The sequence below is a fragment of the Thermobia domestica genome, chromosome 14 (assembly GCF_964235325.1).
Source record: "Thermobia domestica chromosome 14, izTheDome1.hap1.1, whole genome shotgun sequence".
NCBI classification, from domain to species: Eukaryota; Metazoa; Arthropoda; class Insecta; order Zygentoma; family Lepismatidae; genus Thermobia; species Thermobia domestica.
Genome location: NC_137467.1, coordinates 44,336,461 through 44,356,658, shown reverse-complemented (window position 1 = coordinate 44,356,658; position 20,198 = coordinate 44,336,461). Strand labels below are relative to the sequence as shown.

At 35.0% G+C, this 20,198-nt stretch overlaps 1 protein-coding gene across 2 annotated transcripts in view; it reads right to left on the bottom strand.

The window, feature by feature from the left end:
* The window catches only part of LOC145669660 (putative cytochrome P450 49a1), a 104,832-nt gene that overhangs the window by 53,901 nt on the left and 30,733 nt on the right, over window positions 1–20,198 (bottom strand). For both annotated transcript variants that reach the window (XM_081737914.1, XM_081737915.1), the window contains exons 3-5: window positions 17,755–18,001; window positions 9,786–9,902; window positions 3,147–3,223 (exon numbers count right to left, since the gene is read on the bottom strand). In XM_081737914.1, coding sequence (XP_081594040.1) covers window positions 3,147–3,223; window positions 9,786–9,902; window positions 17,755–18,001 — 441 coding nt within the window. The remainder of the gene's footprint in view (window positions 1–3,146; window positions 3,224–9,785; window positions 9,903–17,754; window positions 18,002–20,198) is intronic.

The window sequence follows — 20,198 nt, the reverse complement described above, 5'->3', positions numbered from 1 at the left end:
ATGTGAGACGTGGACCTACTGATTAACTTGGAGTCCGAACCACATGAGCTCCCGCCGGGAATCTAACCACTTAGCCACGGAGGAGCTCATCACGTTTTTGTGTCGTAATCCCTTTTAAGTTTTAGTGCCTATTTTTAGGCATTAGGACAGCGTCTTCATTTTTCAATTTAAAAAAGTACTAATAAAGCTTTTTACTTCGTTTTTTACCTTTTGTTTCGTTTTCTCAAGCATGGAGGCATTGTAGAACACGTTACATATGGTTTCACGTCTTTTTGTGTTGAGACAGAGGGGGCGATGACGTCATAACTTGAAACAAAGATTTTTTTAGGTCTACTTCTATTATTTTTGAGGGGGTTTACTTTTGCACCTCGAAGACTCAAATTTTGCACACAGATTCAGTGTACCCCAGTATTTTTCAGATTTATGTCAGATCTCTGCGTTAAATCAGGGGGTCCAGAGGGGAAAAAGGTTAAAAAAGGGATATTTTAACAAAAAAATCCTTTTTATTGCGATTTTCTCAACTCAGATACGTGACACAGACATGTTAATGATAGCGTTTGAAAGGCTGTTCTACTCTGAAGAGAACGACGTACGAACCATGACCCTAGGATAAGTAGGGGTGTCTCAGGAAATTTTCATATTACATCTTGATCTTTTTAAGTAATTTGGAGCATTGTGGGGCTCATTGATAAAAAAATTTTCCCGCCCTTACTACTCAAGATAGAAGTTTGAAATTTAGTACACCCCTTACTGTTTCTTTACTTTATTTTGAGATCTGTGCGTTGACATAGGGGGCCCAAAATTTGAATAAATAAGCAGAAAGAAAAAAAACTATTTCTTTCAAAATGTTCCGCCTCAGGGATACGATAGAGAAATGTGAATGGTACCGTTTGAAAGGGTGTTCTATTTTGAAGAGAATTAGGTACGAATAATGATCCTAGGATAAATAGGGATGGTGTTGCTGATGATAGCTGCTTGACAAAGTCTATAACTTATATTTAAGAAAGCCCAAATTTAATAAATTTACCATCTTCTATGGATCGTAAGAAACCTAAACAAGTCAAGCATCATCCTGTAGTAGTTCTGTGAAAAAAGTTTTGGAAGTTGATTGTTTCTTGTTTCGAATTTTAAAAAAAGAAAACAGAGATGTTAGTTGATAAGTTCCTTGTCAATCATTTTTAAGTTTTTCAAGTCAGTGTAACTATAAATCACTTTCATTTTACCAAACAAAATTGACAATTAGAACACATTTCACATTTAGGCTATTGAGGACTTATTAGGCTACCTGTTACTAATAAATAATTTTATTAGCGTCGATAAAGTAAATTTATAGAAACATCTCATACTGTATATGCTACCAATTTCTGCTAAAATCCCCTTGTTCCCTTTTCGAGAAATTAACGTCAAAATGTCTCATAAAATTGAATGTTACCTATGCATGCCATCACAGATTCTTATGACAGTTCTAATGAAAGTTTATATAGCTTAAGGCGGATCACTAGGTGTTCTCGGTGCTATGCTAACCACTGCTTGAATAGTGCGGCGTTGCCAGGTAGTGTCATGTGTTTGCTGGTGCCAGATAATAAAGGAAGTAATCATGGAACTCTGCGTGGATACTTACTGGAAAAATTAGTTTTTGACCCTTATTGCAATTCACAGCTAAGATCCACTTCTCGAACTGCAGCGCTAGAATCCAAGAATTAAACTTACAAATTTGGCAACAACGCATTATGGCGTTCTGGGTGAGTTTCTTCTCAAAATCGATTTCCTTAAATATGAATTAATATTTAAATAAAATGTGCAGCATAACACGGAAAAAGGTCAAACAATGTATCTATTTCGTAATAAGTTCATTACTTTTAAAGTACGTACTTTACTCATTCAAATAAACATTTCATAAAATTGAGCACTTCTAGTAAGATCTAATAGCAAGTACCATCTTGTGTGCTCATTGTAAAACGAATCAAATATTTTCTTCTATTTGTTACCTTTTTCGATTTTAGAAGACACAACCAAATGAATCAGTGTCTTGTGCTGTAGTTGAAACATTACTATATGTTATAACACAGTTGCCACAATTCTAGCTTCGGAGTGGGCTGAAAAATAGTACCAAATTGAAACAAAAAGGGCTCATTATTTCATTATTTTATACCAGTGTAATGCATGGCTCTAAAACACGAAACTAAAAGAGGTAAAGTTCTAGAACAACCCGCCCCCGCCTTCTATGAGTCCAAATCAAGAGAGTCTTTAGCTTCGTCAATATGGCGTCACTAGTAAACAACTTAACCCGGTAAGCCGGCAACTACGTTAATGTATTTTTTCGTTGCTATTATTTTTTGGTGTAGAATCTTTGCAACGACACATAAATTGTAGACTTACTTGAGCACACGATGGTCTTCGTCAGAATTTCCATTTGATTCAACGCTTTTTTTTTTTTAAGATTTCAAGCTAAAATTTCCACCACCACAGTCATCTTCTTCGTGCGCCCATCTAGCGTCATTTGTTTCCTGGTATAGTTCGAATTACGAATTTTCAACACAAAGTTCGTAGTGTTATGCGGTTTAACGTTACTGAATGAATGTTCAACAGCATTTTAAGAGTCCAACACACAGTATGAGTAACGTGAGATGAAGGAAAAGTCTTACTGAAATTTTTGAAAATGTGACAAGTATTTGTTAAATGGTGCTGAATTTTGTAGAATTGTACCAACTTTTTCACGAAAGGGGCTGAAAATGCCAACGTGGTACCAACGGGCCGATGAATGACAGGGCTGAATTTGGTACAATTGTACCAAGTGTGGCAACAGTGTGTTATAACAATATTTATAATATGTAACACTTCTTTGCGCAGTGGTTAAGGGAAAAATCTAAAATATGTACTGACTTTCGGGTAGTGATCCACCTTTAAATTAAAAAGGAAAAAACTACTTCAATTTTACCAGTGAAAATGACAGTATTTATAATCACGAGATACAATTACTATAATGGTCATACTAACAGTTAAATACCTCATAATCATTTTTACGATATAAAACTCACTCCTGTAGTATAATATTTTAAATAGTTAATTATGTTGTACTTCTCCTTTATAAACGCTAAATAAATACACTCAACCTTATTGTACATAGTGACCTAATAAGAACTTACATTCAAAGCTCCATCTATACATCTCTTCTAGAAAATTAAATGGTGTTTCCATATTTTCATCACGTAAAGAATAAATGCTGAAAAAAGATAAGAATTAGATATTCATAGGTAATACACAAGTATAAAAATTTATTTGAAAAGAAAGCCACTGGACTTCAAAATTGATATTAATTTATCCGCGATTACAAGCGTAATACTGGTATCCTAATAAATATATATATGCTTTGAAATTTTCTGAACCGTTTCAGAGTTCGAGAGCATTCCTTATAAGATTATTACTAATAATAGTTAATAGGAGTTATTCCAACACAACAGTAAACATGTTAAAAATTCAATCTCCAGAGGATTGGATTCAATTTATTAATGGTTAGAAATGTCTGTATAATGGCGATATAATGCATATGGAATTAGGTACTTTTCACACGCAGACACTTAGTTGGGTTACCGAATAGCGCCACTAGTATGAGCCAACCAAGCAACTGACATCAGACACAGAACTTTTTTTTTTGTTTTGTTTTTTCCTGTTTTTTCTTTCAACACCCACGTGTTTTTTCTGTGGAGGTACGGGGTTGCCAGGACACAAGAAATATATAGAAATAATTCTATTTAGCACCTAGGTACTAGTAACCATTATTAGACGTACGTAGATCTGTAGCTTTATTTCAAACCACTGTAGGGGGCACAATGATTCAGTGGTAGAGCGTTTAGCTCTGGTGCGTGAAGTCCATGGTTCGATGCCCGACCAAGTAAGTGTGTGGTGAGTTTCCTCGGCTACTCCGTTTCCTCCCACATTATCTCTCTACCAATCTTCCATTATCATTCATTTGCTTCAATCATTGTCTCCCTTAGTGTAACGGGCATACTAATGGGACGTTAAACTGTAAGATTACGTTTCATTTTTCAGTCACAGTACCTATCACCGGGAATCAAACCCGGCCTTCTGCGTAGACAGCGAAGTTCTAACCACTTAGTCACGAGGAATCCCATCGATATATGTTTGGTTTTGTCAAGAACATATTTCCTTCCTTTACTTCTTTCCTTTGAGGTTGAATAATAATAATAATAATAATAATAATAATAATAATAATAATAATAATAATAATAATAATAATAATAATAATAATAATAATAATAGAACCGGAAATGCTTAAATTGTCAAATAGGGATGGCTGATAATTAATATACAAAGAACCAAATATAATAAACTACTATAAAGTTAGCTCCCGTGAGTACGTTGCACGTTACAGAAAGATCAGTATTATAAAGTAATCTGGAAGATGTTAGTAATATAATGAAGCAGGCAACATATCTCTTCCTGGTATATTAGCGTTCATCACAGTGATAATACCGCATATTAATATAAAATATTGTATAGTTGTTTCAACACAGTCAAGAACACCAGTATATGGTGTAAAATAAGGTAAATTTTAAGAGATAAACAATTGTGCATTTTTCGTTTCTGACCATAATCCAACTAAGTTTATTTATTTATTTTATTTTATATATTTTATTTAATTTTATTTTATTATTATTTTTTTTACAAAAAATACATTGGCAACCTTGTACGGTGGTGGCAGCTGCAGTTGCCCCGTACGAAAACTTCCATTTAAGACAATACTTCTTCACGAGTTGTGGACAGTGTGACCACCTCTAGTACTTTCGTACTAGATCTAGTACCTTTTACAATATTTTTAGTGTTCTAGTACGTTCACTAACAAATCTAGTACTTTTCTCATCCTCTTCTTTTCTCATAAATGCATTTGGGAGAGAAAAAGGAATCTCATGACAATTTGGCAATGTACGAAAATTTCACTATTCCTGGTAACTTTTTCTCTGTTTTTTTCGACAATGGTATTTACAAGAGCGGAAGTGGGACGTACCTGCCGTCCGGTCGCCTCCTCCAACTAATAAATTACCTCAGTAAACAACATTACATACTTGGTGATCCGTTTAAACAGTAGGCTATTAAGGAATTGAAGTTCATTTTATGATATTTCTTGTTTTCTCCCGACATCCTCTATATTTGTCTTACTTATGTTACTTTAGTGGTTTTACAGTGAGTTCTAATAGGACAATTAAGCAGGAATTCCGCCATGATTTTTAGTTTGGGAGTGTAAAGTCAAAATTCGGAGGGTGTAAATGGTTTGGACGATCTGTATCGAATTTTGACACTAAAATATTTAAAGTTTGGGGTTCTTTCAAGAATGTGGGCGTCCTTCCCCCATCCACAGAGGAGGGTGAGCTGCTGGAAACCGTCTAATAAGATATTAATATCTTAAGATGTCATAAATAGGGAGAAACTACAGCAGATAAAATTTTAGTACTCTTTTCACAGATCTAGTATTTTTTGTCTGAATAGGTTAGTACGAAATATTTTTGCTGGGTGGTCACACTGGTTGCGGACACTCAACACGGTTGCGTTAGAGCAGACGGTAGCGGCAACTGTTTTAATGGAAGCAACAACTGCAGTTGCTCCGTACGAAACCCCCAATTAAAAGCAATACTTCACAAGCAGTTGCGCCACTCAGTGCTTTCGTGTGAAAAGAACATTAAGCCTTGATAAATACTTTTTAAATATATTTTAACAATACTCTTTGTTGGAAATTTACCGTTCAACTTAGTAAAGAACGATATAATTACGTGTCAAACAGATAAAAAATCTATTATGGAAGGACAATTATTGTTTATCATTATAATAGAACATTAGAATAGAAGAAACGAAAAATGGAAGATAACAAAGGTATGCAATATATGTGTTAATATTAAAACAAAATTTGTAAAGAAAGATTGACTAGAAGAAGGTATTAGACTAGAAATTATTGAAAAATACATAGAACACTGCGCACGAAATTTTGAAAAATTAAACGTTGTTACAAAACGAATTGGCAAGTCGATCTTGTAGAAATGGAAAGTGGGATATTAAAAGGTATTTCGAAAATAGATAAAAATTATAAGTATTTAGTAACGATGATTGATGCATTTTCTAAATTTGTGTTTGCTATTCCCATTAAAGATGAGACTACTATTAATGTTGCAAAAGCGTTTGAATCAGCATTAAAAATTAGAAAACTTAACTTTTTACGAAAAATCAAGTTCAATAATATTACAAGAAAACTAAAAAAAATTATTAAAAATTACAACATGAATCATTATTCAATTCAAAATGTTAAGAAAGCTTGCCAGGGATAACTCCAAAGTTGAACCTTGAATGTGTGGATAACCTATATATTTCCTAAAACTGTTTGTCGATGTCGAGTAAGTCCCAAAACAAGTTTCAATTCCTTGCCCGGAAGTGACCCCACCCCTTCAAGGTTGGAAATATATAGAACAACTTGGCCTATATGTTCTATGTATCAAAGGGATCTGCATGACCAGTAGATTAAGAATATATTATGCACTAACCAATTATATCCTATATTAAGGTAATAAAACCAAAACAAGTGATTATTTCACTATAAATATCCTATATTAGTGGACCTATAAAGTTGAGAAAAGCATATCCATAATACCCAGTCAGCAGTAAGTCATTTGGTATCACAACTTCAGTTTCTGTATTTTCCACGATTTCACTTATATACATTGTCAGATCAGTACGTTCATTATATATTCGTCAACTGCTTATCTAGTCGAGTTGTGTAATAGGTCACACGGTACAGAAACGTTCAATAGATTTTGAGTTACTAATTAGGTGCAAACTAGTCGTGCTGGTAATTTGAGCTCAATTACTCGATCCGAAAAGCTCTTTCTTTGTAGCTATATAAACCCGATTGGTCACCCTTCAGGGTTTAAGTCCGCTAGCCACGACAAGGCTCGAATAATGAGAGAGAAGAAGGCTTATTCTGGATGTTTTTTGCTGGAGCTTGGCTTTAGTTTTTGGCTATGTGTGGGAGTCATGTAACTCACACGTCACGGGCTGGTGCTGCCAGGTCTTGGCCTTGGTTTTTAAGATGTGAGGGCTATGTAACTCACACTGTCTCACTGCCACCCTACGGCGTGATAGTGAGGTTTACTAATATAGGATATTTACAGTGAAAAAATCACTTTTTGGTTTATTACCTCGCTAAAGGATATAATTGGGTAGTGCAAATTATATTCTTAATCTACTAATCATGCGGACTACTTTGACATACAGGATATATAGTTAAAGTTGTTCTATATATTTCGAACCCTGAAGGGGTCGGATCACTTCCGACCAAGGAATTGAAACCTGTTTTGAAATTTGCTCGACAAACCCTTTCAGGAGATATATAGGTTATCCCCAGATTCAAGGTTTAATTTCGGAGTCATCCCTAGTTAGAACGTTTTAACCGAGTTTTAACACAAAACATGTGAAAACATTTACTACTCAAGGAAATTATAACTCATTAGAAATATTTGCAAGAGTTGGTTGATGAGTATAATAACTGAATTTATAGAATAATTAGTATAAAACCTGTAAAAGTTAATAAGCAAACTGAGCAAATAATATTGGAAAGAGTGTATAAAATTTAACAAAATTTATCATACCAATTATATGTTCTTATAAGCACATCCAAAGGTTTCTTTAAGAAAGGATACAAATATTTTTCCAATCCACCGACATATAAAATAAAACATTTAAGGGTCATTCAATGTCAAATCACCTAATTTTAAACCATGACCGTGCTTCAATGTCTCAGATTCTCTTCAAAAAGTTTTTATACATTAATACCAATGAAATTATGCTAAATTAATTTTTCCAATTTTTTGGATGAGAAATGGGCCGGGGAGAAATTTTTGAAAAATATGAATTTTGCTTTAGTTTTTGGCACTCAGCATCATGGAACTAAAGTTACCATAACTTCCTTATTTTTGAAGTTATCGGGCTCATCCAGATGTCATTTGAAAGCCTAAATTTTGCTCTTTCAGTAGATTGTAAGTAACCTTGCAAAAGGTTACACTGTCAAACCTGATGAGCTTGATAACTTCAAAAATAAAGAAGTTATGGTAATTTAGTTTCATGATGCTGAGTGCCAAAAAGTGAAATTCAAGCAAAATTCACATTTTTCAAAAATTTCTCCTCGGCCCATTTCTCACCCAAAAAATCGGAAAAAATTAATTTGGCATAATTTCATTGGTGTTTATGTATGAAAAAACTTTGAATAGAATCTGAGATATTGAAGCACAGTGCTCTAGGTGATTTGACATGGAATTACCCTTAAGCAACGAAAAAAATAAAGGAAAATTTTACCAACCAGGATTATTAAAAATTGAATATAAAGGTTACTATGTAACAGAAAAAGTTTTACGAAAGAAAACTGTTAAATTGTATGTTAAATAGTTAGGGTGTGATGATTTACACCAGGATTTCTAAACATGGGGGTCGCGAAGATAGCGGAAGAGATAAATATAATTATAATCCAATACCGGAAATTATTTTTAAATATTATTTTGAATTTTGTTCTGATGGGCATATTTTTTTATATACATATTGTTAATAACAACAAAAAATAGGTCTACTAAACATTTTCAACAGGTGCAGAGTTGTTTAAAAATCAATTAAAGTAAAAGAGATACGATATGAAACTAATGAAATCTGCATATTGAAATACCAGAAAAATACAAATACAACAAAAAATACAAAATTAGAAATCACTTTATTTTTTTATCATATAACCCAAAATTAAGAGAGTTATGAAGTTTTAAAATTTTCAAATGGCCTCCATTTTGAACACTATGACGGATCGGATTCGATATTTGTTATATGAATGAACTTGCCAAAGTTGGTTTTAATCTATTCGCATTTAAGGAAGTTCTTGTATCCACTATAATCAACAAATGGATTCTACACACAGAGCCCGAAGAAATTGATATGACATAAAAATATATGTCAAACCTGTCCGTAATAGGGCACGCACTCATGTCGTAATGATACTAAGCACACTGCCAACAATGTGAATAATATTATCACTAAACACACTACAAAAAGACGCTAGAAATATTAATTTTAGTGGAAATAATGCTAGTTTCGTCACTAGACAACATTTGAAAGGTGCTAAATTTCTATTCTAACAATGATAAATGAACCAATTGTTTTTGATAAAAATATCCTTAAAAATTTTTAGATCAAGGGACAAAGTGCTACATTGGTAACACTGATAACAAGAGACAAACGACAACCGCCTCACGTTTCCGCGCATGTGTATAAATGTTTGACGTACAATTATATCTCAAACAATGATATAATTGCCCCAATGCTCAAAACATAACATACTAATCCGTCAAAACTAATGAAACCAAGACAGTAGATCATTTTGACATACTATGGCTGCTCACATTTTTTATGTTCATGGCAGACATATCCGTAATGTCTAAAAATCGACAAATTTCCTTACGTCCACCATTAGAAGGCAATTCATGTGTACACATTAAATTATGTCCAAATTTGAAGACATGTATTTTTGTGTCGTTTTTAGTCGATTCGGGCTCTGTGTGTACTGTTAAGGAAATAGATGGATATCGTGAGATCTCCGCAATAGGTATATTAAAAATCCCACACAAGCTTATTACCAGAAATAATAAGGGGGTCACTGGAAGAAGATGTGATAAAATGGTTTGAGGAATTAGGTTATGAACCACTGATTTACACAATAGTTAGATAGAGAAAGAAAGCATACTTACAGGTCAATGAAATCATTTGCCACATCGTTTATGGGTTTAACATAAAGCCTTGCTGTCCTTGGTTGCATCATCGGCTGATTAACTTTACTTCTGAATGATTTCCATCTCTCACCTTGCCTATGAGAAGAAGTATTCATAATGGTTAATTAAAATTAATCTGGTGTGATAATTTTCTTTTACAAATAGTATGCGCGTAAGGAGTATGTGTCATCGTTAGGGAGACACAAAATGTTTCACCATTAGAAACAGAAAATGTGCAACTGTTAGAGAAACACAAAATGTGTCATCGTTAGGGAAATACAAAATGTATCACGTTAGGGAAACAAAATGTGTCACCATTAGGGAAACTCAAATTGTGTCAAACTACAGAAACACAAAATGTGTCATGGTTAGGGAAACAAAATGTGACACCGTTAGGGAAATACAAAATATATCACTTTTAGGAAAACATAAAATGTGACATCATTAGGGAAACAGAAAATGTGCCACCGTTAGGGAAATACAAAATGTGTCACAGTTTGGGAAACAATATATGTCCACGTAAGGGAAACACAAAATATGTCTCCGTTAGGGAAACACAAAATGTATCACTGTTAGAGAAACACGAAATGTTTTACGGTTTGGGAAACACAAAGTGTGTCAGTTAGGGAAACACAAAATGTGTTACCATTAGGGAAACAGAAAATGTGCCACCGTTAGGGAAACGCAAAGTATGTCACAGTGAGGGGAATACAAAATGTGTCACAGTTAGGGAAATAAAATATGTCCCCGTTACGGAAATACGAAATGTTTCACGATTTGGGAAACACGAAACGTGTCACCGTTATAGAAACACAAAATGTTTCACGATTTGGGAAACACAAAAGGTGTCACTTAGTGAAACACAAAATTCCAATTCCTTCCAGCAAAATATAAACTGTTAACTATTATTGTTAATGAACAATATACTTTTTATAGCCCCAAAATTTGATTTTCTCAGAAACTATACACGGAAATTTACCCTCACGTATGTTATTTCGTTTAGTCTGATTAATCGACTGATGTATGTCTTACATTTGAAAAAGTATTTTCGTTGAACAGAAATTAAAACTTAAGAGCTAATTATAATTTTAGGTTAATCTTATTAAGTATACTATGAACTGGTTGTCTTGTTAGTGTCATAATGGCGAACTTAGTGAAGGTATATGCCTTGTTAGTGTCATAATGGGGAACTTAGTGAAGGTGTATGCCTTGTTAGTGTTATAATGGGGAACTTAATGAAGGCAATGCCTTGTTAGTGTTATAATGGGGAACTTAGTGAAGGTATATGCCTTCTTAGTGTCATAATGGGAAATTACTGAAGGTATATGCCTTGTGAGTGTCATAATGGAGGAACTTAGTGTCGGTATATGCCTTGTTAGTGTCATAATGGAGAACTTACTGAAGGTGTACGCCTTGTTAGTGACATAATGGAGAACTTAGTGAAGGTATATGCCTTGTTAGTATCATAATGGAGAACTTAGTGAAGGTATATACCTTCTTAGTGTCATAATGGGAAACTTAGTGAAGGTATATGCCTTGTTAGTGTCATAATGGAGAACTTACTGAAGGTGTACGTACGCCTTGTTAGTAACAGAATGGAGAACTTAGTAAAGGTAAACTTTAAAATCAATTTTATCTTAATGAGTGGCTTTTGTGCAACATAAATTTTTAATGTTTACAATTTAATTGTTTTATGCTCATTTTCTCGAAAACTACTACTGATATTATTTTGTTCAGCTTAAAAAGCTATATCGACAGTGGCGGATCTAGAAGGTAAAAACTAGGGGAGGCAACCAGAACCCAATTTGTGATAGGTATATCATGAGTTTATTACAAACTTTAAAAAACTATATAAATAATAGCCTAGGCCTATACATCCGGGCTAGATCCGCCACTGTATATCGATTAGACGATATCGACTATCGATTGTCATTAGATGATAATAATATTGTAGGCGATGTTTCTTCCAGGCAGGTTTTTTGAGGGGACACTGACCCCCGAAGCTCCCCCCCCGGAGGAGACCAAAAATAATACGTCTGTAATAGAATAATAAATAGAATAGTACCAACAGTGCAACCCCCCCGGAGATTTTTTTCTGAAAGAACGACTGATTGTAGGATTTCATACAATCTAATCAGGGACACCCGCAGGACTTTATTCAAAGTGAGGGGGAAAGCGAAAGACGGATTTGAAGGGAGTCATAATACTGACACAAGAAGGCACTCGGTAATACCTACGAGGGGCGTGCAATAAGTTATCTACTTAGACAGGGAAGGAGAGGCGGAGCATAATGACGATTGACACGCACGTGTAATGCACTCAATAAGTCGACTGTGAGGATGCTGGCCAAACATTTTACGGAGTTTGCGAATATGAATAGTCTCTGCACAACATACATAACACTTGTAAGAAGTTTTCACTATGACAATGCGTTGTTCCGTCCTGAATGGCTCCATTCCTATCCATACAGAAAACACATGTCAATCATGCGTTATTCAGCGCCCCGTGACTACTAACAATCATGCGTTATTCAGGGCCCCGTGACTACTAACAATTATGCGTTATTCAGCACCCCGTGACTACTAACAATAATGCGTTATTCAGGGCCCCGTGACTACTAACAATCATGCGCTATTCTGGACCCCGTACACTCTTAAAAATTTCCTTGCTCAGAAATGAGAAAAATGCATGTTCAAAACAAAATAAGTAATTTTTACTCATATTTGAGGAAAAATGTTTCATTATTTCCAAATGTGTTTTCATTTATGAGCTCAAGGCAAATTTTCAGGTTCCCATTTATGAGATTTTCTCACTTCTTAAAAATGAGAATGGAATAGTGCGTGATTTTCAATATCATAGATGATTTAAAAAACAACGATAACAATCTTACCGAAATAATATTACTATGTTTTACTAGGGAGTAATATTATTAGGGCTTAATTACTATTCAGGAAAGGAGATAAAGGATTTCAGTTGTAGCAGAGTGCGAATGGATATGAGTACGCAGTAGGTGATGCAGCTGAGGTGGCGTATGAATACACGTCATGTGACAGCGGCGAGGAGCAGCGTACATGTCAACTTTCGAACGTAAGTTTGGTTGAATTGTAAACACTACCATAGACTAAAAGTTACTGTAGTATACTGTAGTATAGTAAAAGTACTGTAGTGTAGAACGCTGACCCCCCCCCCCCTCATACAGGTTATATAGGCTATAGCAGTCAGGTTGGCTCTTTATGTATCAAAGCTCAGTACTCAATTTACATAATAACGAGTGCAGCAATAACAAGTGAAGGCGGGTTAGAGCCCCGTAGGACACGCTGTTTTCTATATTACAATAGAACGGGGAGGCATGTCAATGTTTTACACCCTTCGTCATTCGTTATAATGTGCAAAATAGCTTATGTACGGAAACAAAGAATACATAAGTCATCTGTGTAGTTAGAAACAGCGTTACAAAAGTGTGATTTATTATTATGGAATTGTAATACAAACGTACTGTGTACTGATCACCTAGCATAGCTTGGCGCCTCCGTTCTTTCACTAAAAGTAATCGTTTTAATGACACGCGTTTGCTGGTTATTTATGACATAGTAGTACTTCCCAACACAACTGTGGGAAGTAAAACTCAAAGATTTCATTTATTTTTTTTAACCCAACGTCCCAGAATTGTGCTCCAAGGCTAAGAGAGACATTGATAGAGATGGATAATAATGGTGTAATGAAAATGTGGACGTACGTTTCTTGGCAGTTTTTGCATGGGTTTGTGACCTTGTTTCCAATCTGAATTGAATCCTAGCAGTGGAGTTTCAGCACATTTATGAGGGGCACAAACTGTCGCATTCCCCTGCAGTAATGAAGAAGGTGGAAGGTAGGGGGTGATTCCTGGAGCTCCGGACCTTCCCCGAAATCGCTACTTTTATGTAAATTTTATCTAATTTTAGGTACAATTTTACATGTTTTAATACAATTTGTCCTCGTATTGAACTTGGAGCATCTCCGAAATAAATTCCTGCGTGCGTTTCTTGTAGGAGGAAACTGAAAAATCCTGGAAAAACCCACGAACACGGTGTTTCTCATGTAGGTAACTTTTTTTATGGTAGAGAAGTAGGCATATTGGACTGCGATAACTCAGTGGTAGAACTAAACTCCGATGCATGGGGTCCCTAGTTTGATTCCACCTCCGTCAAGTGGGCAGTGTGAGTAAATATATTATGTATGTTTGCTCGGAATTCCCTCACTTTCTTCATTACAGCATTTTCGCTCATGATCATCATAACGTCTCCCTGAGCCTCGTAGCATAAGCGTGGGACGTTACACTCCAGCAGAAATTGTTCTGTTATTCTGAAGTAGACGGATAATTCTTGAATCTGAATATCAAGAAGTTGGTATAATGTTGGATCAAACGGGACAATCTTGAGTAAACCACGTAAATGAAAAAGAAAAGTCTTGAGAAAGTGGACAGTGATGAAAAGAAAAATGTTCAACTGTCTGATGCAGTAGGAATAAGTAACGCACCTAAAATACAAGTCATCGTGGTATTCGTGGAATTTTCATGAATTGAAGTGAAAATTAAAATGTTACGTTTTAAAAAATATCTATAACTGTAGGTGTTTATTTAATATAAATTCTGGGTGTACTAATAGTTTGAATTTTTTTGCAGGTTTATATTTTGTTTATATTCTTTTCTGTCTTCTCGTATTTGAGAACCCTGTTTCTGTGCACCGTTTCTCGCTTTTGAGGGAGATATTTCTCAAATCTTTTTGAGAAATGTGTTTCTCAAAATTGGGGCTATACGTCTCATTTCCTCAAATGTTACTTTCTCAATTTTAAGAAAAAATACATTTTTTCTCAAATTTGAGAAAGCATTTGCACCCTCAGAAATGAGACATAATTCCTCGCATTTGAGTCATTATTTCTCAAAATGATTTGAGAAAATCGAAATCTCACTTTTAAGAATGTATTACTCGGTGCACAGATAAGAAACGGATGTTCTCAAATACGAGGAATATTTTCTCGAATTTAAGAAACCATTTTTAACAGTGTAACTACTAACAATAATGCGTTATTCAGCGCCTCGTGACTACTAACAATAATGCGTTATTCAGTGCCCCGTGACTACTAACAATCATGCGTTATTCAGCGGCCCGTGACTACTAACAATCATGCGTTATTCAGCGCCCCGTGACTAGATAAAAATCGTGTAACGTTCAGAGCTGCCAACTTAATAGAACAGAAATTTTCAGAGCTGGCATTTTCAAAGTTGGACACTTTATGGGACACCCTTTTTACTTGGGGAAAGTCGGATAGTATCGGACAGTGTATAGTTCACTATTTTCGGAACAAGATAGCGACACTCTTTAGCCACGTATTAGTAGTTCTTTGTGAGGGAAGCGTGACGCCAACGTTCTGAGATAGTGCGTTGAAAGGTGTATATGTGGTGCAACGATTTGTAGTTTTTGTGCGGTTTGTAGTTGCACGTACTTAATTTTGTCAGCTAATTACAGAAACAAAGGTAAGTGAAATACGAATTTAAGTAGTTGTACATTTTTGTTGTAGTTTTGTATCCTAATTGGCATTATATCATTGCCTACATTGCAAGACAAATTATTTCAGGACTCTTTATTATCATGCATGTTGGTCGAGTGGTATCGGACAGGATGTTGGCGGGCAATATCGGACAGCAATATTCGAAGTTTCAATGCGAAATCTTATAGTTCTCTCATGTTTTTCAGGTAAAAATGGACAAAAAGAGAGGTAAATGGTCAGTGGAAAATATGAAAACAGCAATTGAAAAAGTGATAAGTGGTGGGATGAGTACAAGAGAAGCAAGTAAACAGTTTTCCGTCCCGAAAAGCACTTTAGGTGAAAGAGTAAGATTTCTTTCCTTGGGAAAAGAAATTCAAGTAAAACCGCCAATGGGTAAATTTCAAAACACTTTTACGGATGAACAAGATAAGTTACTGTATAATCTTGTAAAAGATCTGGACAGCCAGTTGATGCCTCTAACAAGAAAGAATTTTTGAAACTAGCATTTCAGTTCGCTGAACACTCGAAACAGAAATAAAGGGCTATCCGGGAAAGATTTTTATTATTCTTTCATGAAGAGACATCCCGATTTAAGGTTGAGGTGCGCGGATTCCACAAGTTTGCAGCGGGCTATAGGATTCAACAAGGAGTACGTTGGTATATTTTTGTTTTTGTTTTTTTTTTTTTGACAAACTCTCTGAACTTATGAATAAATATTCTTTTAAACCATCAAGAATTTTTAATGCTGATGAAAATGGCGTGTCAGTAGCTCATGAAAATCAGTTAAAAGTTGTGTTTATAAAAAGGAAAAAGCAGGTAGGGAAATTAACATCTGGAGAAAGAGGCAAAAACGTAACAATTCTTCTGTGCAAAAACGCGTCAGGTGATCAATTTATCCCTCCATTATTTGTGTTCCCAAGAGTAAGAATGGACAAAGAACTTACGAAAGATGCTCCCGAAGGAGCCTTATTTGATGCTCAACCAAGCAGTTGGATCAGCAAGGAAGTCTCTGAAATTCGACGGTGAAACAAAGACTGATTGCATAATTTGTGGGGAAAACTTTGATGAAAACTGGATATAGTGTAATTCGTGCAAAGGTTGGGCACATGAAAACTGTGGAAGTCTTGAGAGAGATGCATTTTATTATAAATGTGATATTTGCAATACAACATAACAATCTGCAGTTTGTAAGGTATGTAAGAAGACATGTAAGGAATCTAAGAAGGCAATAACAGATCTGTCCGATATAACCCGCCAGTTCTTTATATCTTGAAAAATTAGACTTTTACATTTTTTTCAGTTTCTCTAAATTTTGTAGTAAAAGTGAAATATGGTTTATATAGTGTTATAAAGATATGTATGAGGATTGCACATATGAGGTTTTTATTTAATTTCTGATTATCCTAAAGTTGTTACATCACATGTTCCTTAAGTGTCCGATACTACCCGACTTTCCCCCCTAATCATTTTGGCCGGGACGTTAATCTTGACCTCTTCTTTTACTATACACATGTAAAATAACAAATAATTTTATTAGTAAAATGGAATTTCCCTCTTGATGGAGATGGTAACTTTGCTCTTCTCTGGGTATGATGAGTTACGTGTACAACAAATGTAAATTAATCTATGAAGAGCCTGACTTACAAAAAAAATTCAAAATTTACCATTTTTCTTTTGCTTGTTTTTTATAAGGGAAATGATATAATGAAATGCAACTTATCAGAGTTGAGTTGAGTTGATTTTGAGTTTTCATTTCAGCAGCGAGGCTATATGAGACGTGGATCTACTGATTAATGTGAAATCTGAACCACATGAGCTCCCGCCGGGAATCGATCCCGGGTCTCCCACGCCAAAGGCGCGTACGCTAACTGCTTAGCCACGGAGAAGCTCGCAACTTATCAGAATCATAGATAATGTTATTCTACAACAGAAAACGTTAACTATTTTTTAAAATAATAATTGTATTTAGTTTGTAATAAATAAAATAATTTTAACATAGAGTTATTTAAATTAGATAATAATGATATTTAAAAAGCACCTGACAGGATGCCAAAACAACATGATACGTAATCAAGTGCAGTTTAGTTCGTTCCTCTAGTCGCTGCCTTAACTTAGATTTTGGGGGAAATGTTATTCTGGCAACACTGTAATTTCAATGGGTGGCAACACTTAAAATTCTTCTGGTTCATATTTTCTGTTGTAGAATAACATTATCTGTGGCTGTGGTAAGTTGCATTTCATTATCTCCTTTCACTTATGAAAAACAAGTAAAAGAAAAATGGTAAAGTTTGTATTATTTTTAATATGTCAGTCTCTTAACCCGAACCCTTATATCCACTGCTATCCTAATAAAGTAATGAACGAAACAAATTAAGTCAACCCTGCATAGAACAGAATAAACAACACAAGTAAATTAACGTACGTGTTTATTAATCCTCCGATTCCTTCGTAGAAATCCTTCCGCAAAACATCTCTATAATATTCCATGCTTGGCAGAAGCTCCCTGTGGGGCATCTGTCCTTCAGTACGGAAAGCTTTGGCCACCAAATCAGCATCAAATAAGTACACCATGTTCCCTCCACCAGGTATACCGGAAATTCTGCAGATTTTTCCATATCGCTCATAAAGAGTTTTATGCATCTTGTAGATGTCTGCATATGCAAATTCACCTGAAAATAATTAAAAATGACATTTGAAGTCCTATCAGGGCAGATATTGAAAGGTACGATATAATCAATTAACTATATTTTTTAAAAAATATTTCAATATATTCGAATCAAGCGAAATTTAATGTTATATCACTATGTATTATTCAATTTCTTATTGATCAATATTGTGGCCCTTAATCTTATCATTGAATATTGTTAGCAATGTCCATAAATTTATCATATGAACTACCGACGTAACTAGAATGGAGTCGCAGTGTTGCCGGATCTACTGATTTTGCAGGAGATCTCCTGCTAATTCTACGTTCTACTGATCTACTGCGAAAGAAAACTAAAAGTGAACAATCTCCTGCTTTTTCCTTACTTCGAGAAGTTGGAGATTATTAATATTGAATTTTCAATGTTTCCTCACATAAAAAGACGAAATTTCTCTGTTATAATACACAAAGCTCTGTAGAGCGTACGTCATCTTCTATAAGATGCGTCTATATTCTGACTTTCTGTAAGATTTACAAGTAAGTGTTGTTTAGATTGGGACTTGAATTGAAAAGTGGCTTAGATCATTTCTCCACGATCGTCAGCAAGAAATCGTCTTACGCCACGATCACGTGTGACTGTACCATATAGCTACGTTATCGCTACGTGCATGAAAAGACATTACACTCCACTTTGCTCTTTCACTACGTTTTACTTCACATACGTGTGTATCAAGTAATATTAATATAAATCGGGACTTTTCCCTTTCATTTGATCAACGTAGTTCATCGGAAATGAATTCTGGACTGCTTGTTTTGACTACTGCGCGTAATAATGGCAAATTTTATTGCCCCTCCCCCGGATTTACATTCAAACGCCACCACTGTATGTGTCTACTGCTTTCTCCTGTTTTTTTATCTTCGAATTTCCTGCTTTTCCAACTGATTGATCTGGCAACACTGATGGAGTGAGTGGAGGCACAGTGATGCCAACCTGAAACAATATAAAATCCCATCTACAGAGGTGAAAAATCCCATTTTGCATCTGAATTTCCCACGTTGCACTATTATTATTGTTAATAATAATAATAATAATAATAATAATAATAATAATAATAATAATAATAATAATAATATAGAAATAAAACTTTTGTATGACGTGTATTACTTTTTCCAATTTCAGGTTGAGTTATCAATAAATTTCGATTTTTTACCTTTATAAACTAGTTCGTGAGAAAGTATTTTCCTAATCGAGAACAAGTATATTTTGTTATGTAGTCAGAAATGCAGTGGCTCCAATACACTTTTGTACCATCACTTTATACTGAACCGAATGATACAACAAAAGCTTTGTTCTTCATACATTTCTTTAGGAACATTGTTTCTCTCTTTGATATTTTGCTTTCTATCTTTCATTTGTTCATTGTTTTACTTAAGGCTAGTTTTAGACGGAAGCATTTATCGTAGCATTTCTCGTAGCAGATATGCTGCCAAAAATCTCATATAATATTTTGTGGCATCAAAAGTATGTGGTGCTTTACACGGTAGTATTTTGATAAGCTTCTTGTCGTAATGCAGCAAACAAATCACTGGAGAAGAGCGCAATTATGGCTCCAAAACTAAAGCCTGAGGTAGCTAAAGCTATAGTGGTTGTAACAACAGTTCTCGTCGTTTATATTAAAAACCAATACCACAAAGAAATATATGGGCAAAGAGCATCCCTACTCCAACTCATTTTTCTTTACTACAATTCAATTCCCCACACAAAACAAAGAGCATGGATATTTGGCACAAAATCTTTAGCGTCCTTTTAACACACCGCGGCGCTGCAATCGGACCAGAAATACTGCGGAAAATGCTACGAAATAGAGCAGGTTCTATCGACAAGAAATGCCATAGGATATGCCATGGCATGGGAAATACTATAGCATTTGCTACTTTACACGGTAGGATATCGATGATACGATTTTTGCTACGAGAAATGCTTCCGTCTAAAACTAGCCTAAGAGTAATGGCTGATATTGACAACAGAATTCACGATGGTGGATAAGCAAGGGCCCCCATAGGCTAGGGCAACACGTTGATTGCTGTTCTTCTGCACTGAGTGAATAAGGCTCCCAGGAAAGTTTTTAAACCTTTCCCACATGTTGAACTTGTCGCAAAACAGTCGCCTATTCACTGCCCGTTTCCATGGCCTATTCCCGGGTGCTTTAACTTGAACCACG